Source organism: Enoplosus armatus, chromosome 8 (assembly GCF_043641665.1).
Source record: "Enoplosus armatus isolate fEnoArm2 chromosome 8, fEnoArm2.hap1, whole genome shotgun sequence".
Classification (NCBI taxonomy): Eukaryota; Metazoa; Chordata; class Actinopteri; order Centrarchiformes; family Enoplosidae; genus Enoplosus; species Enoplosus armatus.
The window spans coordinates 4137120-4163212 of NC_092187.1; the positions used below are offsets into that span (position 1 = coordinate 4137120).

The 26093-nt window shown below is 40.2% G+C and overlaps 1 protein-coding gene across 1 annotated transcript in view; it reads right to left on the minus strand.

Moving 5' to 3' along the window:
• nphp4 (nephronophthisis 4) overlaps window positions 1-26093 on the minus strand; it is a 161219-nt gene that overhangs the window by 96915 nt on the left and 38211 nt on the right. Inside the window, exons 6-8 of the mRNA XM_070909736.1 lie at window positions 21474-21623; window positions 17633-17769; window positions 3637-3821 (exon numbers count right to left, since the gene is read on the minus strand). Of these exons, the coding sequence (XP_070765837.1) occupies window positions 3637-3821; window positions 17633-17769; window positions 21474-21623 (472 nt within the window). The remainder of the gene's footprint in view (window positions 1-3636; window positions 3822-17632; window positions 17770-21473; window positions 21624-26093) is intronic.

Genomic DNA, 26093 nt, shown 5'->3' on the forward strand with positions numbered 1-26093 from the left:
AAAGGGCAAACATCCTAATTATTGCCTACACTGGTGTTAACATACTAAACCGCTTTAACCCTCTTTCTTCTACAAAGAAAACAAAAAAGTGCATATCATATATTGTTTGGCCTTATTTGGACGGTGATGACGATTATTGCTATCCATAAAATACAGTAATTGAGCACAGATTGTTGGTTAGCATGTGATTGTGTTGATAATGCAGTTGCATGTTTTGTATACACGTTCTCATGCTTGTAATACACCCCATATAATCACCCACGTAATCACCACATCAGCTAGTGTCTCATGTGAAGTAGCAAACACAATACATTTTGATTCATATACGCACTGAAAAAAATCATCTCTCACTGTCTGTGTCTCACCTGTTGACTTTTACAGCATTTGGGCATTTTGGACTCTCTGTCTGATTATTCCTTTTACACAAAAGACCTATGCATCATTATTTCCTGAAACTGCACAAAATATTCCATGTAATCATACTGAGGGCCACAGCCTAAATGAAAGACCTTGCACTGACAGAAAGGTGTGGAAGGATATAATGCTATTGATTTCAATTAACAGCATGTGTGTGCATACCATTATGCTTTCAATCAATTAGGTATTTTGCAGACAGTACTGTCAGCACAAGCACATTTCCTCTCGGAGGACATCATTAAGGCACGAAAATTGCTGTGCACAGTAAAGCATCAAAATTATGACTTTACAATATGAAAATGGGAAATACTAATAAATTTGCCAAGAGGAACCGTGAAACTCCAACTTTCCATTAACCTATCACTATATGATTCTGAAACTCTACGGAATAAGAAAATATACCTCACAGCTATTCTTTAATGGTTACTTGTGACATCTTGTGTAGCGGTTTTGTGGTATTTTGTATAGTATCTGTGGAGAGAAGGCTGATAGTGGCAGGATTTGCATATCCTCCCTTCATAACTTGCTGGAAAATGATCAAGTTACAGGCATGATACACCTGCACAATGTTGCTGAAATAGACACAAAACCTTTTTTTTTTCTGCTCAATGACTCACTGATGCTGGCTGTTGTTTACTTGTGCTGGCCAAAGGTTTGCTCGCTCACAACATTTATATTAGAAAATATTCCCAGTGATCTAACGGGGTGTAATGGGGTATTTGTGACAGCTGGGGAACCCAAAGTACAATGAGTTACGAAACACCATATCTGAAGGGATCAGGCTTTTTTGCAGTCGCTACTGATCCATTAGCAAAGTGCAATGACCAGCTCTGATCCCGAATCTGAGGACCTGAATTTAACAAAATAAAGGAATATGCCTGAATACTGTAATTGTACATGAACTTTCTGAAAGTATTCATTTAATTTAATGTTTCTCATCCCTGGAGTTAAAACTAGATTTAGGATCTCTACGTGATGTGTGGTGCAGGTGGTTTCCGGCTGTGGCACTGTATTTCTCCGGCTTTGTTCTGCATCTGACATGCTAAAGCCATTCAATCCAAGTGTTTTATTGCTGATCTAATGCAGACGCTGGTGACCTTACACCAGCAGATCCACTTTGACAAGGTTAGCATTGAGTGTCATGGTGTCTCAATAAAACCCAGGGGCAAAGGCAACAGGAGCCATATCTCCTTGATTGGTTATAAAGTACTAACGCGCACTGGAATGTATTGCAAGGCTGTTTTATGGGGGTGGACACCTGTATGGCATAGAATAGTGTGTAAATTATGAGGCTGGGGTTGGGTGAGGACGTGTGAGGCCTTATCAAGAATGCAGTGTTTGTTCTTTGAGCAAGGTCAATGGACTACTTACAAAGTCACATGCATAATGTAAATGATATATTTGTTCCTACAACATTATATTTAAAATGTAATTTTGTGTTAACCTGCATCATTAAAGTTTATATTCTCTATTTGACTGTCTGCTACTGACCGAATTTCAGTTGAAGTGGGTGGAATTTGATAGAAAGATAACCTTTGATCCATGCAACAACCAATACATAGTATAGAAATGTTATGTTTTTTTTATGTAGCTTTTTGGCTTGATGACTGTAAAGACACTGACCTTATTAAGCTCAGGATCAGGTATCAGCCAGGCATGACAGATCCACATTATAATCAAGAATTGATTTGTATGTACGGCCTCATGTTACCTTAAACACAGAAGAAGGTTTACAGATTTTAAATTTGGAAAAACCAGAATGGCCGCCCCACGGTTGATTGCCTCCACCAACCAGTCTAGTTGCAGTTTACATCCATGTCGGTCCAGACTCATTTAATAGATGTTGTGAATACTTGGAAGGAATTAAATGAAAGGGATAGTGAGGAAGTGTATTTTTTGGCTAAATAGAAGTCACCATCTTGATACATATGTATGATTCCAGTGAATATACATAGTTGAACTGATTAATTAAGGATTATCATAGATGTATTGGCTACAACAGGTACACATGTACTTGGTTACTATGAAAAGATGTTGTTTGCAGTCACGTGATTCAGAAAGCATTCGACGTTACGAATGAGGCAGGAAGTGAAAGGCAGAATGGACGGGATGGAGGAAAGCGCATACTGTGCTAATTATTGTTTACTCATTGTGTCGTCCCAGTGATCATGTGTGTGAAATCTGGAATCGCCCAATTCATTCTTAGATTATGGCTAAAAAACAATTTGACCTTTGATTCAGAAGCGTCACCTATTCAGTGTCCTACCTACCGTGAAATATGTGAAATATGGTCACAATCTCCCCTCCTGTTCCTGAGTTATGGTGTTGAATTACAGCCAACATTATGACCTTAGACCTTATGGGTAAAACATGTCATTGTGTGTGAAATGTCATAATTACAGCTTCAATTCTTGAGTTATGGCCAAAACCGTGTTTGTTTTGCTCCAAAAAAACCCATGGGTGTTCAATTGGGTTGAGATATGGTGAATGTAAAGGCCATGGCATATGAATCTCATCAAACCTTGAGACCCCTCGTGCCCTGTATGGAAGCAGCTGCAGTCTAATGTTTCTTCCCTCACTTCAGGTTTTTCCTTTAATTTGTCATCCACCTGTAGGTTTGCATGTGTGGCATAAAAGAAGTAGCTAAAAAAGGAAGGTTTGTGTTGAGGCATATTCAGACTTTTTTGCTTAATATCACAGGACAACTGTATCAACAATCAGACAACCAACCACGTGGCAGCATTGTGGAGTTCTGCCACATCCACCAAAGCTGGAGTGCGTTTGCTGTCCTCTCATATGACAAAGAAGAAAACAAGCACCAGTAAATTAAAAAACTGCTCTCCACCCACTATATGTGAAACACACCAAATATATAGCGTGGTCTGGGAAAGTAGGAAAGTATGAAGCAAATGGACACCAGGGAACGATAAGATGTGTCACTTTTTCCAGACAGCTTCCAACCAATATTATACACAAAATCTTACCAACCTAGATTTTTCAAAAATACAGTTTTTGCTGACTTTACAGGACAAACTTTAAATCAGTTGCCTATCAGGAACAGGACCAGCGCCTGGAGGAGGCTGATGAAATAGTGTAAAAATAAGCACCCCTGAAAATATTTTTGCATTTTGTTTGACAACTGAATTATGCTCCACTATCTCCTGTGGCCTCCAAATAATAGCTCCACGGTAGACATATACATGTGTTTCCTCTGCTCACCGGTCCTTAACCAGGGTGCTCTGTTTGGAGGTGCTGTCTGCTTGGCCTGTGACCGCTGAGGCTAGGGGCTCCAGCACCACCACTTGGGGATTGTCGAGGAAACACCAGCCATTGTGGACCCCGACATGGAGCCTCCTTTCCTGGATCACAACCGTCCTCAGTGTATCTTCTGGTCCTGGCTGTTTCTGAGAATCAGTGAGAAGAAGATTGGAGTTAGCGCTCCAACAGATTTTACCCTACATACATCCTCATACATTTGTGCACTTTTTATCAGGCCATGTTTTTCGTGGTTTCGAACACGGCTCCTCACTCATAATGAAGGGAAATCTTAAAGCTATAGCATACATTGATGGATTGCACAACAGTGTGCTTCCAACCACTTTGTGGTTACGTTCTTACCTGTTTTAACATGACAATGACGAAAAACATTTTTTTTTTAAATCATAAGATGATTATGGATCTCTTCTGAGGCAATTAAAAGGATTCAGTGAAAGCTTGTCCCAATTATCTCTTCGCGCTATCCCCAGGTCATCAGCACCCTGATGGACTGACTGTCAGTTGTCTTGCACTACTCTTGCCACACTATTGATGAGTTACATTTTAGAGAGGTTTAGCAGCCTATCAAGTGAATATTCTTTCAGGTACATCTCTGTCTGGACAAGACACAAGACTGTCCGGAGTCATGACAATGTTACAAATTTTAAATTGGACATGGTTAGCTCACTGCAAAAATATCAGTCTCAGACCTCAAAACCAATATTGTTGAACCACTATGAATTAATATGTGGCAGTTCACAAAATACAAACTAAAAACTACTTGTAGACCACAAAGGTCCACACACAAGTCCAAACACTTCCTGTTTACTTGTGACCTATTTGTGAGGATCATGAGGATTTTAATTATGATAGTATACATAACAATGCTCAAGGAGGATACATAGCAAGCACTGAAAACGGTCAAGGACTGAAAGTTGGAATCAGATGTCTGGTCAGAATTGTAGTTGAAGTTCCTGTACAGATACTCGTGTTTAACCTTTGAGAACTTTGGCTCTTTTGTTAGAGTGGCACTATGATTTTGTATCAACAATGGGTCAAATGACTGTGTGTATTGTGTCACTCGTAGGCGATGACCCACGAGTTATCCCCCGACTAGGAGTATTTTAGCATCTTTCAGCTTAATGTTTTGGTTTTCCAGTACGCAAACAGAGCTAAACTTATATTCGTCAGGAGGCCAACATGTATGCCATAAGAAATTTGAAAAAGTGATAATATGTCAGTGTTGTTTTTACATCTTGGTCTGCTGCCCCCAGGTGGGAAAAAAAAACAATCAGTTAATGCTGCTTTAAATGAAAAAAAAGTCTCAGGTATCGTGTCAACAATAGTAGTGAAAAATAAACAATACCCAACACGGTATTGTCCTCACCAAGTTAATTTCTGAGATCTGGGAACACAGCACATTGCTAAAAAGAAACATGAGTAGTCTAACGATCAGACAGGTTGTACGCAAATCCCACAGTTAGCCAAACATTTTTGGAAGCAAACATGTAGATGAACAATAAAACAAATACACCAACTGTTGTAAATTTCCATCACAGTTTACAGAACGAATGGTTCAACTTTGACCTAACATACTTACCGTAGTTGCGCACAAAGCCTTTGCTATTGGATGTTGGATTATTACCAACTTTTGGGCTTTCACGTTCTGTTTTACTTAGAAATAAAGAAGTTCATATAATGTGGCTGAAGTGTTGTCATGTTTATCTAAACGTCTCACTGCTTGTTTTTCTGCGTGTTGAGGCAAGTTGTAATAAACTGGAATTATGCTTTAATAAAATAATTGTATGTCATATATTATGGACACCATGGCTATTTTCTTTTTCAAAATATATGTATGTGCTAATTAACAAAAAACAAGTCAATGTGTAAACAGACGCTGGTGGAGGCTGTGCTGCCACCCCGTAGCTGCAGCCACTAATAATGCACAGCTGACTGACAACTGCTCTGTGATTGACTGTAAACTCTCGAACCCCAAAGTGCAGAGCCACGCTGAGCTCGCCTCTCATCCCACTCCTTCCCATTTGTTTCATTTCAATCTTTTCCCTCTCTCTCCGTCACATCTCTCACTCCCACACTCCCTTTCTTTCCCTCTCTTTTCTTGTCATTCTCTCTCTCTGTCCCTCTCGCTGCTTAAAACCGTCTCCATATCCACCCACATCTTCTCAATCAAATTAGCATATCAATTCAGCTTTGGGTTTTTCTTTTAAAGCAGCAGGAGCAGGAGCAGCAGCCCAGCCTGCCTCGCTACTGTACAGCCCACATACACCACTGCTCGCTGCTGCTCTCCCTCTCCTCATATTACATATCTACACGGACTGACTCCATCCCTCTCCATCCCTCTCTTTGTCTGCCTGTTTGCTATCTACCCTCCTCTTGTTATCGTCGCTCATTCTCTCACTTACGAGCAAAAGCACTGCAGCGTACCATATTTTTCTTTTGGTGATGGGTAAGGGAGATTAGGGTTCTTGTCGTAACCTCAAGTGATTCCTGCCCTTCTCTGTTTCCTCTTCAAAAAATATCTCCAGTAAAACCTCTCCTCTCATCTCAAGTGCTGTGTTTTTGTGGCAAGAGAAACCCATGTTGGTTACACATTAGTAGAATTCTGGCAACTCGAGGACAGAAGCGAGACGGGTAAATCAGAGATGATATGCAAAGTTTTCGTAATGAATACCCACAACACCTTGTCTATAGGTCCACTGAGGTGTAATTTGCGGAAGTTTACTTTGTGTTTACCTATAAGAGGACGTGGTGACTCATTAATGCACTGCTCTATGTATAGTTTGTTTTGAATCGTGTCAGCTCTCATTTGGCTTTGGGATTGTTACATAACTGTCTTCCAGTTGGATCACATGGGCTAAGGCTCCATTCAATTAACGTTTGCAGTCTGAGTGCCAAGACTAAGACGTGCCCTCACAGAGGAGCGTACGTCACGTGTTTCTTTCCGTGACAAGCGGGATAACTGCTAATTACTAGAGAAAATGATGAAGAAAAAAACAACATACATCAAATCCCTGCGAGTGCACTAATAAATAAAACTACATCTCCTGTATCTTGTTGACAAATTATGGTTTTAATATCTGGACACATTAACTTTTCATATATTCACATTTACTTGTTTACATATTTATATGTTGAAATTGAACAAACATATATGATGTGATTTAAGAGTTGCTGTTTCTGCAATTTGACTTGCAACATCCTGTGCAGCTGTGTCGACCTCATGCACGCTTGACGCCATTTTTGTTTGGAATGGATTCTGGCACTGGCACAGAAAAGATGATGTCCACATCCTTAATTCGGCCTACAAAGCTCTGGTTGGCTCGGGTGTTTCTTCAACCAAGGAAACACCAGAAGAAAACACCACACCTATACAAATTAGGGATGTGGGTCTGGGACCAGGCTACAAAGCTAAAACGGGATTAGAATCATGCACTATATTAACATATATCTCGTGTTTTCATCTATTTTTGTACTTGCATTGTGAGTCACCAGTTCATACAGTTGATAGCTTTTTCATTTTTCATTGTCCATTCATTCTTTATAACACAGTAACATAGATGCACCTTTCTGTACAGTTTCTGATGTAGTTACATAGTAATATAGTTGCAGTAGTAGTAGTTGGGTTTTTTTCTTTGTCCCGTGCTGTATTTTTTTCTGATTTTACCTATATCTTATTCTATTTTATACGTATATAGTATATGTACACAATGTATCTATTTTGCAATGTATACCAAGCATCTTGGACAGAAGTTTTTTTCCGGGCTAAATAAAGCCTCAGATGCACTTCATACAGCTGATGTAAATTAGCTAAGTATAGTTCTCTAAGCAAAACATTGCACTGTCTTTAAATTAACCTATCATACAAAAATCTGGCTTTCAGCGAGTGGCAGCAGGCAGCGCAAGTATGACAAGACATCTGTAAATAATTGTTTTCAGTGACATCCAGATTATAATTATGATTGTGTCACTTCCAACGCTGTCTGTTTGCTCTCGCCTTCTTCCTCCGCTGCAGCCAGTGCCGAGGGAAGATGACAGAGAAATGGCTTTGTCTCTTGTTGGACAGGTCCGCCATGAAGAGTGAAAATAAAAGACAGAGAGAAAGTTGTTTATAAGAGAACATCAGTTAAAGTGCTGCTTTCTGTTCTCTGCATCCCTCTCCTCACTCCCCTCCTCAGAGTTTCTCTTTCATTTATTTCATTTCTCTTTTTTCACTCCATCAGTTTCTCTCTCTCTCTCTCTCTCTACCTCTCTTGCTCACTATCCTCTTTCTTCTCCCTCTCGCCTCTGTCTGCTGCCGTCACAGATTTCTTCCTCCCTCGCCTGAAATATGAATATTTTAGAGCTAAGAAGCTTAAAGGGAACAATGAAATGGCCCCCAAGTTAAATTATACTCCATTTCCAGAGTCACAGAAGAGGGACTTTACTGAGTGATGAGCGCACCGGTGCCACGTGGGTGTGTCTTTCTCTTTTTCACACACATATAAGCTTGTTGTCTCCTGCTTTTATGTCATATTTGTGACATTCCCACAGATCTTGCTTCTAGAATTGCTAAACCAGGCAGCGGCACCGCATCCGGTCCCTTCAGCGATCATAATGCACACTTGACACCTAGGTTAGAAAAAGTGGAAGTTCTTCGGAGCTAATGTGCCTAAATGCTGTTTGTATCATTAAAGGAAAAGGAAGGGGGAGGCAGAAAGAGACTCATTTGCATGCTTTTGGAGGCAGTTTGTTTTAGAGCTTTGTTAACAGAGTAAACAAAAGCAGTGTGTTGTAAGAGAAGAGTTGGCGGTGTTTATTTTTTTTGTCTCACAATTAGACGGGTCACCCTAGTGTGGGCGTTGTAAAAGGGAAACAACATTCTGCGTAACCATCCATTTCCTGTTGGAAACAAAAACTATAAACTGAGAGAAAATGTATCGAAGCCACTGCATCACTATTATCTGTGATGGTTACTTTCATGGCTATTAGTTTGCAGTGCATCAAGAGCAAGCCAAAGCCCACTTCATACCAATACAGCCTTGAGGGCTCAACAGAAATATTTCTTAAACTGGAAGACCCACATTTCGAATGTGTCTGCAAACTCAAGGAAAAAAATGACCATATTCCTTTGAAATCTGTGTTGGGGATAAAGTGTTCGCCAGCACGTCAAAGATAACTCGGGTGGAAAAACATATCTTATCTTGGAGAGAAAAACCCTACAAAAAAATACAGGCAACACATTTCTGTGGAGGATTGTAGTGCATAATGTTTGCTGAAGAGGTTTGTATTTGATTCCAGTCCACATGAATGGTATTAACTCAGACACATTTTTGCCTTTTTGTATTTTGGAGGGTGTGATCCCCCCCCCACCCCCTTCCCTCATCTGAATTTCAATCCAAAATAAAATTACAAAAAACCTCTGAAGTACAGAAGTGGAAGATTATTCCTTCACTTGAGTATTCACACCTGAAGAAGGCATTCTCATTGTCAAATATTAACAACAAAGATTCTCTTAGATTCAATTTACCGGTCCAACTGCTGGGGGGAGGCAGCGGGAGACAGAAGGGTTGAAGATGAAATATTTGTAAGCAAAATTGATTTAGTTGGGGACACTGTCATTTGAATAAAATGGAACTGCTGAAAAAGCAAGACAGTCATTTAGAGCGAATTGTGAAATAATAGCAGCAGGAAGAAAAATGTAAAGCAGGCGGCAGCTGCCCCATTGTGCGAGTTTGAGGAAAATGAGTGTAGATTTTCAGAGGAGGATAAATTAGTTTCTGAAGGTCATTTCTTTGTGCTCAAAGGGCAGGAGATGAAGTGAGAGAGCTCTTTAACTGCTCCAACTGGCGCGTAAGAAGCTCAAGACAGCAAATGGGACTTGACCCTGTAAGCACTGAGTAGAGACTTCATAAATGGTCATGACAGGGCTCAGTGGCACTGATCAATAGCAGGGTCAGAAGTATCAATATGGACTATTACCTACTACCAACATCGTAAATCAGATGCCATTCACATTCGATGCCAAAGAGCATCTCCGAACAGAGACAGGGGTTAACATATTTTGGGGGATTTTGGACTGTTGACTGTCAGCTTGGACTATGGGAAATTGAGAAAAGCATTGTTCAGTATTTTCTAACATTTTATAAACTAAACTGTAATTGATTAATCAAAACAATAGTAACAAGTTCAATCCATACTGTAAATAATTTTCAGTTGCAGCCAAACAGTTGACCATTTTCATACCATAAAATCCCCCCAAAAACTTTTAATTTGCCCAGAATCATATTCAAAGTTGGAGAAACATCATCTAGTCCACCACCACCAAGCATGTGCGCTCGCAAAAAAATAGTTTGTACCACGTGTGTTTATAGCTGTTCAGAACAGTAAGATAATTTTTAATGACACATGCTTTCAGACAGTCTCTCCCAGAAGTCATTCATAGTGTTGTACTCGCTTGTAAATGTGAAAAGTGACAACAATAGTTGTGTAAAGAATTATAAATGAGAGCTTGAGAAAGAAGCATGAGGTGGCCGTGAATGTCGGATTGTCGATTTCAGACATTCGACCCCACAGCTCTCCATGGAAACCCATTTTAAATGATGCTATACCAATTCTTTAAATAGGACGATGAAGTCACAGAAGTATGGAGTTCAAACAGATTAAATCTCACATATCTGGAACTTGAATAACACAGCTATTATGTGTCATTACCATCTCACTGAGAGGAAAATGTCTTCATGTTCATGTGAAAGAGCGGTGATGATAAAGCTGCCAAAGCAGAGTTTAGCTGAAATATATAATCAGCAAAACAACTTAAACGATTTTGTGACTCATAGGCTAATTACACATCTTCTTACTTATCTTGACAATATAATTAATAATGTTCCTTCTCGTTTCTGATTATTCACATTATCTCACATTACTTTTGATTATCTGTTTGCCCAGTCTTATATAGCTGCTTATTTGTGTGTGAGTGCACACAAACACACAGACTATATTGTACATGGAGTATGCAGTGTATCTGTGTTATGTGTGCACTTGTGCGTGTCTGATGCCAGTCGAAGAAGCAGCGCACACATATGCGTGCTTAGGAAAAAAGCCATGTGGAAACACTTCACAATTAGATGCCATGGCTTTTCATATTCCAATTTCCAATCCCAATCCTGTGTTTGGCAGTCTTTTTAGGTTGGGGATCTGTATATATTGCACATTTGCACATAGCATCTGGATCCAGAGATTGCCTAGTTTTGTTCATAGCAGAGGTCTATTAGAGAGCTAGATCAATCTGGCGTCTTGTTGATCCCTAACATAAGTTATGTCTCGGATAACATACATTTCACCTAACTCCGCCTCACTTTAATGGTGACCAGAGTCAGTGGAATTTGTTTTGGTGCAACATGGCAAAGTGCTTCGTACACAGTGACAGTAGCATTGCATGTCACAGGCCAGCATGTTAACAGAAATGATCTTTGTCATGGCTATTGGCAACACAAGAACTTCTAGTGTCAAGCATTTAATTCTGGTCAGTCCTTGCCATTTAATTTCTTCCTTTATGAAAAACAACTGTAGTGCTAATAGCCACAAACACCTTGCTATAATAAAATCTAAACACACCTGGGTTTGGTACTCCATAGCTGTTGCAAAGTAGATTTTTTTCCCCAGTATGGCACCATTAAAAGCTGTCAGCTATTTGTCAGTAAGTTTTTGTGTCAGTACTTTGTGAAATCAATGTGTAGGCTGTTGTAAAAGGTAATAATAACTCTACAGATGGCAACTGTCTTCTCAAGGGGTGTGTGCGAGTGTGTGAGAGAGAAAGAGCAAGAGAGTGTGTGAGAGAGAGAGCAGGTGAAATTATGTCCCACATGAGTTTTGTATAAGCCAATTACCAAGTGAGTTACACAACTCTGGCATCTTTTTCTTACCTTTGAAAAACAGCAAACAAAAGAAAAATGCCTCTCTGAGTTTTTGTGACTATCACACACCTCTCACACAGCGATGGAGCAGATGCTAGTTGATAGTTCCATGTTTTAAACAATTGATAACACAGCAGTCAGGACATTGATATACACATCTGCATGTATGTCAAGACATATGCATGTGTGTGTGTGTGTGTGTGTGTGTGTGTGTGTGTGTGTGTGTGCGCGTGTGTATGCGTATGTGCTACCCACACAGTGGATGTTAGCTCCCCCATATTGAGGGTGAGTCATCCATGGCAAGAAACAGTGGCAGCATCATTAGCATGCCGCTCTCATCCTCCCACTCCCCTACTCCTTAACAGATTTTAACTGGCACAGCGCTTCCACCGATAAATCACTGTTGCCCTACTGCTGAAACACTCCCATAATTCTCAACTAAAAATATTAAGGCAAACACACACTCATACTGCTGCCTTCCTATTTCCCTTCCTATTTTATACCACGTGTCCCTAAGCATAACATAACTCATGCCACTTTCATCCACTGCACATATTGCATCACCATGAGCATATATTTATTGGTTCCACTTGGAAAGAAACCCCTAATGCCGGTACAGTCCAACTATGAATACCAACAGGACACAGACATACAATATCATAACCATAAAGGGCAAGGCTGGCATTGTTTTTTTTGTTTTTTTCATTGTCAACAAAGTCCAAGAAAAGGCCAAAGCCAGCAACATGTTAATCCTGTCTCTGAATACTTTCCGAGTTCCCTAACCTGTCTGTGGCATCAAGCCTCCCAGCCCATTTGTTCCTACTGAAGACATAACTTTCATAAAACAGCTGGACACTGTAGTTTTTAGCAAAAGTTACTAAAACAAGAGTAAATAGTTTATTGGGGACTTTGTTTAGCCAAGGTTTAAGATACATTTGGTGCTCTATTGAGAATTTGGGGCAACAGGACGGTGTGAGCGGGATTGACTCAAGAGGAAAAAGTTAGATCAGACTTACTGACCCACCTTTAACCTTATCAAAATAGTTGCAAGACATAACATTTGCAAAAGGAGGTAATAAGAGTATTCCAAAGCGTCTTAGAACAAATATGTATCTCTATCTGGTCACAAAGTCATCACAAAGCCACAGTCATGAGACAGCACTACACCAATGATGATTTAAGATCCAGTGGAAGCATTTACGTTTGGTCAGAAAATGCCTGTATATTATTTAGCAGTATTTGAAGGTTCATCTCAACCATTATAAATGCTTTGGTTGTCTTTGTGCTTTGTTCAGCTTACTGTCAGAAGTTTAAGGGGGTGCTCTTAACACCACTTAACATGAGAAGTTAACCACGGTAGTTTGCATTCATGTCACTTACAATTGAGGTTGTGACATCTATCTGATTCACGCTGAATAATAAGGCTCAGGTTACTTCTGTGCTCACTAAACTAGAAGGTAATTACTGGGATTTACACAGTACAGTTTACAAGCATTGCAAATTTACACAGATGATCTCTGCAAATATTAGGTCCCTAGAAAATATTAGTCCCACACACTCATTTTCTTCAACATCACATTAACAAAACAGCCAGTGTGAGGTGAGTAAGAGCATCATTTTCAGATATAATTGTGCTAAATAATCACTGCTGATCATCATCATCATCAGCAACATCTGTACCTGGAACTACAACACCCACACTGACAGTTTATGACGGAGGCCTGATGGCTCCTGATGACCTGATGGTGGAATCAATAAAGTTTATCTTATCTTATCCTACTGATAATCAAAAGGGCCATGTCATAGGGACCAACTGAATTCCCATATAACTCATGGCTATATTTGGGTTGAGATGAGAATCACCAGGACATGTGATACCCCTTGCACTAGATATTTAAAGACCCTTGTCACACAGCGGTCTAAGAGTTATATCAGCCTTTCTTTATCAGATTACGCAATTTGAAATTGAGCTCAAATCAGAATTAGACACTTTATTGTGGCATTTTCCCTGACAAAAGGTGCAGCCCCAAAAGACTTCCAATAATACAAAACTCGCAATAGTTGAGATCCCACAAGGGATTGATGGATCCTTCCCAAACCGCATCAGGTCTGTCTATCTCACAGTGTTGTTAAGTGTCTCCTGGAGGTCACTTTGCTCAGCTTGATCAGATTCTCTGAAGTACATCACTTCAAGAGAGGAAAAACTTAAAGTTTATGAAGCTATCTTTCCTCATTCAACCGCTGTGCATTCTCTGTCTCATCTGACTTATAGGATCTATAACCAATTGCAGTCTATTGCGTCTAATCATTGGATCGTCAATCATTACGAAGACCTGCATTTCATGAATATTTGATGTGAGCCAAGTGCATTAAGCCCCATTCCTTTGCACTGCATCAGTTACAGTGGTTACAGGCCTAATTATGATAAGGAGAAGGCACTCATCTGGCACATTAGGAGGTGCAGCCAAACTCTTCAGAGAACAATGTGCAAGGCGCCTCCTATTTCAGAAATGTTCAACCTCCTTTGTCTTTTTTTTTTATAGTACCACGTCCACAGGGGCAGTCCTACTTTGAGTGAGTTTTCTTCTTTTAGGACAAATGAAAACTTCCTGGAGCTTTGTTGCCCGAGTCTTTCTCCATTCATTAAATCAGCCTACGGCGTTTTGTTCTGCCTGCGGCGTGGCATCGGTCCTCGCCTGCTCCTCTCCTCCTCTTCATCGTCTTCTGTTCTCCCAGGTCTTTTGATCACAAGCCAAGATGTTACATAATTTCTGACAAGATCTCAGGCCCTTTCATCAAAAGTGATAGATTTTATTGAAGAAGTAGGTGAACAGTTGCTATGGGTCATTTGAGGTGATGTAGCCTCTGGCTTCACTCAAACTTGGGGAAGGCAGACATGTTCAAACAACCCTTAAGATGAATGGTTTTAAGTTTTTTAACTGGAGGTCAGAGTGTGTTAGGAGGGGTCCGAAACCCAGTGCTCATTAAAGTACGCTATAAAGTAGCTACTGTAGTTCACATGAAAAGCACACCAGCTAGGGCACTTGCTGTATAATATATGGGAAAGTGGACTATAAAGAGAAGGCACACTCTGTGATAGTTTGTCGGGCTAAAAATAGCAATACTTATGGGGAGATTATGTGAAGACTGTATGTCAGACTGGCAGCCAGCATAAAGGATTCGTCTCATGCTGCACTGTACATTCATCCACCACCCCATTCCTCTTCATTTGTGTCACTCCATTTCTGCCTCGATACCAATTTAAGCATAGATACGCTGGCATGGAGTCACAAACACACACACATGCACGCATTCACTCACACAACGGTGAAACTGAGTTGGCGGGTGAGGTGTCAGCATCACTTCAGAGACAGCTTGATGACAATCCAGCTGGAGTCACACTTTTAAAGGTCACACACAGATCACACGCACTCCTTTTCTTTCTGCCTCTCTCTCTCTCTCTCTCTCTCACACACACACACACACTTGCACACTTTAATTAAAAGCTGCAATCAAGCTGACTTCTGCATGTATTAACACCTCTCACAGACATGAGAATGTCGTCATAGCACTGAAGTTATAAAAGTCTGGAACATTTAACTAATCTACGCAACTCAGACTGGATGTGAAGACCTTCAAAGAACACCTCACAAATGAGAAGAAAAAAAAAACTGTGAACACCAAAATGAGGAAATTATTCATGCTAACATGTCACTTGCCTCACAATGGAAAAGGAAGGCAAAGTTGAAGCCTACTTTCCATCGTTTGTATGCTACACGACGTATGCCCACTGCCACTTCTTATTTACCCAAGCGAATGTCAAGACAATCCAAATATCATACACGTGGATAGAAATAGCTGGGCTGTCGTGGTGAAAAGTTCACCTTCACATTTAGCCTTCAATTTACCAGTTGATCGTCATGATCTCTGGGTAGTGATCAAAATAATTAAACTGCGGATACAAGCAGCAGAAATGAGTTTCCTTTGCCCAGAGTTTCTGGGCTAATCCTTAAAGACAAGGTGAGGAGCTCAGATATCTGAATGGAGCTCAGAGTCGAATAGAGAGTAGAATAGAGTTTTTATTGATGTCTATATGTACTCTGATACTGTATTTTGACTATATATTGTGTGTACTTTACTCTGCAGAGTAGTAATATTTGTACTCTCTGACAAAGGCTTCCCTCCCGCCCCCCCGCCCCGCCCCCCTCTCCCCTTCTTTCTTTGCTTACAGAGACTTGGCGGCAATCTGGGACTCACTGCACTGGGGTAGAGAGGGCCAAATCTCATTAAAGCTTCCCTTTAAATATAACTACATTTAAATAGGCTTGCTAGTCCCTAAAGAACTGGCTCCCTCCTGAGGGTCTGTGGACAGTTCTGGAAGGGAAGCAAACCCATAAGGGTCTGGGGGTGGCCCAAGGCGGGGTCAACATTACACGCTCATTAATATACTGAAGGGAATAAAAGAAAAGGGCCAAAAAGGAAATGCGTTCGCCACGTTTGTTAGACCTCAAGGATACACACAATGTGTTTTGGTGATTAACACTGAACGTAAACACAACTTTTGTTTGCTCACAAGAAAACTCCACAGGTCGCCTTTATTTTATTTCAACCAGTGCACACAAATGCAGCTAAAATCCTAACCTCTAGCTGATTAGAACTATCATACAGACCAGGAACCAATGACCAACAATACTCTATTTGTTGTTGTGTTGTTGTAGGTTTGTCACAGCATGCATAAGAGCACGTGGACCAGCATAAAAAGCATGCAGGGGCCGTTACATAAACAGTTATTTAGCACTTTGGTACCTTGTCAAATGTTGTAAGGTAGTCCAAATTATATCAAATTAAATATTTTCCTTTCAAATGCTGAAGAGCTATTTGTGAGACTCTTCAGAGCTCATCTGGTATTGGTCACATTTTGCTTTGTGCTTGCTCTTGAAAGAGTAAAAGAGTGTATTAAATCTTGTTCACTGTTCTCTCACTGCTTTCAAAGCTTTCAATATAGAGATGATATTTTGCAAGAATGAAATAGATGTTATTGGACCTGTTTAACATATTATTCTATTCTTACTGCAATATAATTGCAAAACATTGAAACCATTCTTTTTTTCACACTGTTAACTCGACAGTAGCATCGAAACTTTAAAACATCTTTTTACGGCATAGGCCAATTCCTCACTCATCCATGAAAATAAGCGCCAAAGCCACCCGCAGTTCTGTAAAACAAATAGCCAGTTATTCCATCTTCGGCAGACTTAGTATAAATTTACAAGTTATTAGTGCCAACCATTTGCTACACAAAACTCTAAACACTCCCTCAATACCCTGTGTTTGAGGGTCCAGCCCAGCAGTATCAAAGAGCAGCGGGAAAGAGATACAGAGTGACACTGTTGTCATATCAATTCTCATCCCTACCAAAGACACATCTCACTTAGGCTGAAGTGAACCGATAGGGCCTGTGCAAAGCCACTGTACAAATAATTGCCAGTCCATAGTTGCACCTGTCAAATACGGTTAACCATCTGGGTTTCCGTCGACAAGAAAAAGGGAAGAGAATAGATAAGCTCCATTTAGTTTGGGAGGTGATGTGCCTTAAATTGCAGTGGCAGCTGTAAAAGGGCTTGTGCTGGCACACGAAAGAAAGGGAAAGTGAGATAAAGGAAAGCATCAGGCTGGAGAAAATAATCTTGGCAGAGGTTTGTCAAGGCCATCATGGCCATCTTTAATTTGAGGAGTGTAGTGAACTGTTACCTCAAAAGGATGAAATGTTATAGGAATTGCGTATGTGCATTTATATTACAACAATAAGGTGGTTTATTTTCCCCTTGTAGGCACACTATACGCATTTAAAGGATGTAGGATATAAGATGATGAAGAGACATATTTGCTTTATGAGTGCGTGTACTTCCCTTTTCTCAATAGAACATCTTCAACATTTTTGGTGCCCAAACTGAAGACCCACTGTATGACAATATGGATCGAAAGGTCCTAATTTGTCATGTGCATGGGCTATCAAGGCTGCGTGTGTTAAGGAAGCCTGGCCTTACTGTGTTGTGGCAGTCAGCATTGATCAGCTGCAGCAGCTGGCTCTCAAACTTCTCCAGGGACGGCTGGAGGGAGATGGTCAGTCTGTTCAGGGTGAGGGGCAGCATCTTGAGCAGCTGAGGCCTCAGCAGAGCATCTCCTGGTGACAGTGAGAACATAGCATCAACATATCAACATGCCATGACATTTACATGATTGTATCATATTTGGATCACCTCCAGGTCTCTTCCTCTGGTTTGTTCATTTTGTTTTCAGCTCAGAAAGAGTCTATTCTGTTGGCGGATAAACAACTGAAAACTACCATCTAGTGTTTGAAACAAGTTGTGAAATATATTTCAGTCTATGCCTTTTTGTGACCCACTTGCAAAGTTCCCTGACATTCCCCATAGTCCCCAGAAAATTTATCATGGCATCCCAGAAGCAGTAGAAACCTAAAAGAAAAAGGTCAAGTGGTAAATACATGGTTTGATACAGTTTTATAGCCATGCTGATTCTACTTATGTGTCCGCGTTATCTTAGAAAGTGAGCAGAACTACATATTATCCATAGTAGTGTCTACTCAGCCCCAAAGCGTTGGTTTCCAGAAACACTTGCTGCTTCATGGCAGCTTTACTTATTAATACGTCGGCCTCACCCTGGACTCCAGAGATGCTCCACTTAAAATGTTATACACTCCTAGTATGTATGTTTAACCTTAAATGTTGTTGTTTGTGTTGTGTGTTGTTTGCTAGCAGCTGGATCTGTGGATGGCATGTCAGTCTGTCGATAGTTGGGTCAGTCAGTCACCAGTCCACCACTTTGGTGCACAATTAAATATCTCAACAATTATTGGACGAACTTCTAATCTAGCACCATGAACAGGTAAAAATTTTAATTTGTCCAATACTTCAGTTTCTCTACTGCATTTTGGTAGTTATACATCTGGATTTCATAAAGTGCCACTAAATAAGATCTGATACCAGGTTGTTTTGACGGTTGTTGTGCATGTCGGAAAGTAATGGAGTGCAAAGGAAAATGTTTTCTGCTGCTGAACTGAAGACAATACATTATCACATTCCAAGCGTGAATTCATCCCGAAAGAGAAGGCCTACAGGTGATGAAATGTTGAATAGCCTGATGTTGCCAGCTCAACTAAAAGATCAGTGATTCAAGGACTTTTGGTAAAACTTTGACTGCTATATAATGGCCAGTGGTGCTGAGCAGAGGACTCTAGTAAAGAAACTTTATAATGCATCCTTTAAAGTTTCTCTGTCTGTCCCTCTCACTAAATGTTTCAACCTGGCTAGTCTAACAACCTCCGTGTATGCCTGATAAAACAGTGCCACTGATTTGACACCTACGTCAAATTTCAGGCACAATTTCCTCTTCAGTCTGAAGTGAAAAACCGGGTGCAGCTGCTATTTGTATGAATTTCCATTTCCTACTCCCATATTTTGTGCCTCTGAACAGGAACGCCTTAAATACACATTACATGAGAGCAAACACACTATTTTCAGTGGAGCCACTTTTCTTCCATTTACCGGTGCAAAACCTCTGTGTGGTCCTTTAGTAAATGATGACAAGTGGAATTTCACTTTTAGCACCTAAAAAAGGCCCATAAATTGTTAGTAAATATCCACCTTAGTCTTGTTTCTTAAAGAGCAACTTAACACCTTTGGCTTGAATACGCTCATATGTTCAAAAAATGCATTAAACTCAACCAACGACCACTGACACTCCCACCCCTCTCAGATCAATAGATTGTTTCTCCACCATCCCTCCACCGGACACGCTCCAGCCATATTAATGCCTATATAACACTTCTGGTCATTCAGAATTCATAGAGCTGTAGTTACGTACGTAACTCTCGGTTTAATGTCTACACTGGCTGTGTAACAGCTAGTGTTGCATTTGCGCAACCTGAGGCGTCTATTTCACCGACCGACATTGAAAGCTGCGATAGTAACTTAAGCCTCGCACCTTCACTGACGGCCAAGATGGTGGTTCAGAGGTGTATTTGTTTGAAATGCTAGCTTAACAAGGCGGCGGCACATGCAGCGCAGGCAGTGGAGAGTGAAAGCAAAAACATTCCGTCAAGCATTCAATCATTTATTGTCATATTTCATACTCGAGAAGATATTGATGAGATGGATGAGAAAACGCACCACCCAACCCTTACTCTGATTCTGTATATATTTCATTAGAACTTTTCTGAGAGACAGCAGCTCCACCTAAATGACTGCTGCATTGATTTGTGGTAAGCTGCCTAATGCCAATCGCTGGAATATTTTCACCACAGAGAGAGGGTTAGAGAGAGATACCAGTGCTTGTGTCAAACAATACAACAAAAACTGTTTCCATCTGGATACTTGTCATAAAGTGAATCGATTGAAGAACCGCATCCCAGCCAACGGATGAAGCCTGTGAAGTCCACAATCACCCCTCTCAGACACAACAAAGAGAAAATAGCCAGCGTGATTGTAATCTCTTCAAGAGTAATGTAGCCATCAAGCGTTTCATTGCAGCCCTTGTCTCTGGAGCGCAGAGTTGGACTGTTCTGAATGCGACGTGAATATCAAACCGGTGGCTGTGGTCTTAAAAGGCAGCTTAGGTCTCTGCTGCTCACAGCCCCAGAACATGAAGAGGATTAGCCGGCTACCATACCTCCCACTGACTCCCAATGATTATAGCTCTGCACTGTCAGACTTCATTACATTCCCCCTTAGAAACTTACTTTCTAAGTACTGCAGACATTTCAACTTCTGATGGAACTAAGTTTCCAAAAAAAGGTCACTATTAAGTACCATGATGAATATCCTGTATGTTATTTTGACAGCAGGAGAAAGACAAGTGAGTGGTTGCTGAAGTACGTTATGTAAGATGTGCTGAAGGCGTTGGATTGAGCCATGCCATGTTTTGATGCTCCAGTTTAGGTGACGTCTTCTTCTCTTGCTCACAGCTGAATAGGGACTAAATGTGCACCAAGAGTATCTGTGCAGTATCTGGAATGTAAGAATGAAAGCAGCACCTCCATCGATTACCGAATCTCATACAATTCTTTAATGAGCTGCACAGTAAACACAGAGTTAAACTGGGAACAGGCACCAACGTAAAGTTGTTGGTCTTGTCTGAAAGGAGCATGTATTGATCAATGAGCGAAAACAAAGCACAACACACTGAACAACAGGTAGTCCAAATAGAGTTGTGTCAACAGAAAAAAGTCCTGCGAAAACACAAAGTATGTATGACTACTTCAAGAAATAGACAGACGTGAAAAGTGTTTACGTTGTATATTCATTCTACAATTTGTGCCAAAAAGACAAAGAAATGGAGGAAACCCCAAACCATCATGTTTCCTCCATTTCTTGGACTATAAAATGGACTATAAAGTCTGCATAGAGAGCTGACGGTGAGTGAACTTATAATTAAAAAGATAATTCTCATGGAAGTCATGGAATTCTTATGGAACAACATACAGTTTAACCATATGCTCGCCACTTTCTGTACTTTTTGCTCGCTAATTTCGGCAACTTTTCCATTATTAATTCTCCCACTCACACGTGTGACGTCAACAATCCTGATTCAAGTCATAAAGACCAAATGTGTATAATCTTAATTAATCTTAATCAGGAGGCAAACTACTTGAATTTGTAAACACAGTATGATTTTATCTACCGACCGTCAACACCAACTGATCCAGACGCCTCACACATTTTTCTGTTTTGTGAGTTTTCATTTTATTCTGATCATTTATCCATTAGACCAGAAAATATTAATGCATGCTCTTTAACAACCACACAAATTCGTACCGGTCTTCTAATCTTGCCAATTGACCCTACACCTTCCCAGTGATGTGAAGTTTACCTGTTGGTGAAGCTGCAAGCCCGGGAATGTTCTCATCTCCAGATACAAGAACATTCTCTGGTAGGAGGTGCATCATGGAAACCATTGCAGGGTGGTTTTTCATCACACAGTCCAAATGTGCTCCTTCAATAGCCTTCAGGAGGCTGCTGTCTGCAAAAAAATGAGCATTTGTGTAGAATTATTTTACTATTTCACATGCATTTCATTTCACACTGCTACTCTAACAGAATAGAAACGAGTTAGATATGACATTCAAACCCACCATCATCCCCAAGCCACTCAAAGAAACGTCATCCATCTCCTAGGTGCGTCAGAGTCTAATATTTCCCCAGAAGCAATGAGTCACCCAACAATATGACACCCAACACGCAGACACTTCAATTTTTCAATATTCCATTTGGGTTTTGGTGACCTAGGTGCAATGTTCCATTACACTGCGGGTATCGTTTTCCAGGGCTAAACTGAAATGACAACCATTCAACTTGGAAAACGCGCTCCTCCAGAAGAGCACTGCCGCGTAGATGAGGCACAAGGTATGAGCAATGAGGCAGACATTGTCATCTTTCAAGCAGGTCATCCAATGACAAGTGACGACCCAGAATTCCTGCCATCGACACAAAGCACAGACCATTTGGAAGGTGAGCAAAGTGGTGTTTGATGCGCTGCGTATGTTGGCTTCCTTCAAGCCTGAACAGCATCACAATCTTTCACTCTGACAGGGTTAATGATTGCACCTTCAACATCATCAGTGACAATCAATACAGGAAGCTCCATTCACTCACCATAGGCTGTTTCAACAAGATGACAGTGAGCAATCAGATCGTTATAGAAAGTGAAATGGTGGGGTTGTCTGAGAGCATTTAAGTGACAGGATGTGTTGTTTTTGGTTCATAATTAGTATGGCAAACAAATTGGTATGATGATAGTTTGTTATAGTTTCCTTCCTTTACATACTGTAGGATAATAGCATGACAACATTACAGCAGTTCTGAAGAAACAGAGGGAGGTATTCAAACTGAAACTATGGACGGATTTACAACCTCTTCTACTTCATAATATCACGCAATATACTGTAATACAATGGTTCTACTACATTTGTGAGCCTTGTAACGTTCCAACATGTTTGTGTTGTTTGATGTTTGTTGTCTAAACTGATGTGACCATCGGACTGGTGTCTGAGCTTCATGAATTATCCATACAATTTTTCACCAACAGGGAACAAACATACAAAACAAAAATGGGTTTGCAGCAACATCAGCTGCAAAGTATTGTTATTTGGTCTGGGTCAATAAACAATGTTTATGATAATAGTTAGCTATATCAATTGTATCATATTGCTAACCATTCCGCTATGAAAGGCTACAATGGCATCTCTGTTTCTAAATTTAGCTACACCCTTTCAAAATACAGAACACTGACATCACGGGGAGCTAAACGCAGTTTGATAGGCTGATAAACTGATAGGCTGATAGATAGATCACTTCTAGCAAATGCAACTTATAGAAGACAGATGCAAGAGAGGTTAATGCAACAGTTTGTGCAACAAAGGTTGGAGACTGTCCTCGTAGTTCAAAGACAGAATCCTTATGTTTTCCTGACTTGCAACCTGTTGAATAATGACTTTTGTCTCTGAGAGGCAAAGGCGGAAGTAATGTGACATTGTTATAAAGCCACAAAACCTCTCAGGGAGGAGGTCAGGACGATAGGCTTGCCCGATTTCGACAACACTATTCGCATCCCGTCTCCTACCAAAAGTTAACGTTGGTTTCTGTCACTTTATGACCATAATCTTTCCCTAACCTCAATCAAGTAGTTTTAGTTGAACCTAAACAACAATCAACAATCAGAAAACCTACACATGGACCATTTTTTAAATTGTTATTTGACAGTCTTCATAGGTGGGGTAAACTAAACGTGTCAATCATCGATGCAATGTTTGTCTAAAAAGATTATGATTGTTCCCAATTTCTATAAATTCGTAGGTGTATGCTGAGGAAATAAATATAATATATATTTACAATATATAGGTATATAGGTATTCAGTATTCAGGAACAAAATACTGTTACTAAGCTTTCTGCCTGGAAATGTTCAAATGTGAGAATCCCAGAGTTGTGACATGCAGAGGATAATCTAGAGCCACTGCAGAAACCTGCTATCCTTCTGGCTTCAAGTTGTGAGGAAAACGATTAATTTCCAGCAGGACAATCACCCTAAACATCAAAGCGATGCCAGGTCTGTTTGAAGTCCAAGGAAGGGCAATGATTGCTGACTTGCGAGGCTTTCCCTCCACAGTCACCACACCTAAACCCCCAAACATTTTAGGGAAAATATGAAACAAGAGAAGATGAGACAGGTTAACATCACAAGGCACTGTTGGATCCTCTGAAAGAGTGTTGGAATAATGTGAATTTTCAAAGTCCACAAAAGAAAATCAATACCAGGGTTCAAGCTGTGATCAACATAAAATGATGGACAGACCACCATATTAAGAAATTATGACTGTCAGCAAATATAAATACTCCTTTTTAATTTGTTTAACTATTGATAACAATAAATATATACATTTATTTATTTATTTTTTGGACGCCAATAGTTAAACAAAGTCAAAAAGTAGAAAGAAAAAATACTAAAGATTGTCAATTATACTGTATATACGGAAATTATTCTCACGTGGCCAAGTGTGTCCAAGAGTGTCCATGTGGGTGCAGCCCAAAATGTATGACCGCGCAGACTATACGCGCTGACAAACATGTGCAAACACATGCATGTATACACACACCCAATGTAGTATCATCACATGCGCATCACTGACCATGTCCGTTTTGGAGGATATCTGGCTTTTAATGCACAGCACAAAACCAAACAAGCAACATAGTTCTAATAAAAACCTTTTTCTCTCAATATACTGAATATATCAGCTTTTAAAACAGTAGTGCGTGTTTTCTGGTTCGGACTGCCTCATAAACTTTGCCCACAAGAAAAAAACACTAATAAACTGAACTAAAATAAACTGATAAATCTATCACTAACATATTTGTGCTACTGCGTTATTTTTAAAAATCACATGAGTAAAAACAGCGTAATAAAACCAGCAAAATAACAAATGGATGATGATGGGATCAGCTGAATAGTACGACTGAAAAGAAAATAGATTGTACGATAAACGTATTTGAAATAAATTGTGAGGGAGATTTCTGTTAATAAAGATATTTATTTTCCAATCATATAAAACCAAAAAATACGGAAAGCAGATGAATTCAGAGGAAGGATGGGTAGAATGTCCATTTCTGCTGTCGACAGCTTTTCATCCATTTTCAGGGCAGAGCCAGAGCCTTTATCTTTAACGGCAGTGAGAGGGGATTGAGAAGGACAGAAGATGATGGAGTATATCGCTGTGTTCTCCTCCCCTCCCTGTCCATGACTCATCCCAGCCAAACCCTTTAACTCTCTCTAACAGTTAACTTACTACTAACAAAGTGCTTACATCTAAAGCCAAAAAAGGAAAATGGTTTGGGGAAATCTCTGAGGTTGCAGCACAGCTTCAACTCTGTTCTGTAAAACGTTTTCAGTGGCGACGGCAGCTTTCATTGAAAAGGTGTTTCTTACCATGAAACACAGGGAAAAAAAGTAGGATGTTTATGAAGGGAGAGAAAGGGAGGGAGAAATCAAACATGGAACTTTCTTGACACAGATGGTGCCCAGGTGTCGGCGACTTTTTCATCATTTATTTCTTGTTATTCATTATGCATCAAGCTTGGGTTTCAGTCTGCTGTGCATAGATTAGAAAACTACCCCAAAATTTCCTTACAGCGGTGGTGTGGTACCTCAGAGTCAGTTGAGCAGCAACTTGGCAAGAGATGTGAAACCGAGGAAGTGGGGAGGAGAAAAAAAAAGAAAAATGGCTCAGCATCAGACAAACAGAGGCAGTGGTTTTGGGAGATGGTTGAGTGGGAAAGAAAAAAGTAATAAAGATGAATACCAATGGGGCGATTTTTGAGAGAAGGTTTTACTGCCAATTTAGGTAAGAGTGTAGGGATTTGAGGCAGTGACTTGCAAGATTCATGTCGGTTCTATGTTTGGTACTAAGCAATCACTACTTTGGGGCTTCAGCACTTCCCAGAGATCACTTGTCAAACAGTGAAGCCAGTACTTGGGGTGTAAACCTCAGGCTTTGCCACAACTCAGTATCTAAAATAATCAATGATGCCTTGAACGTGAGAGTGTCCCGCTTTTCTTTTTCATCATTGTAAATTGTTGGGTTTTGCGCTGGTGGTCAGAAATATCAAGCAATCTAAAAATGTCTACTTGGGCTCTGGGAAATGTTTTTCTGCATTTTCAACTTATTTCCAGACTATATCCTGGATTTTTGAGGCTAATACTGATATTTGAGAATTTCAACATTTCACACAATATTAAAGAATTGTTACCCACATATGCACTTAGTGTGGCATTTTACTGGACAAAAAATAACTTGTTAGAGCTCTTTGGTGGACAAACCATATAATGGCATCTCTGTTTCTCAATTACCTCACATTTCTGGTATTTTGTACTGGCATTTGTTGTTACTTATCAGCGATACCATATATATCTGCGATAGCTAGTATCAGCCAATATATCGG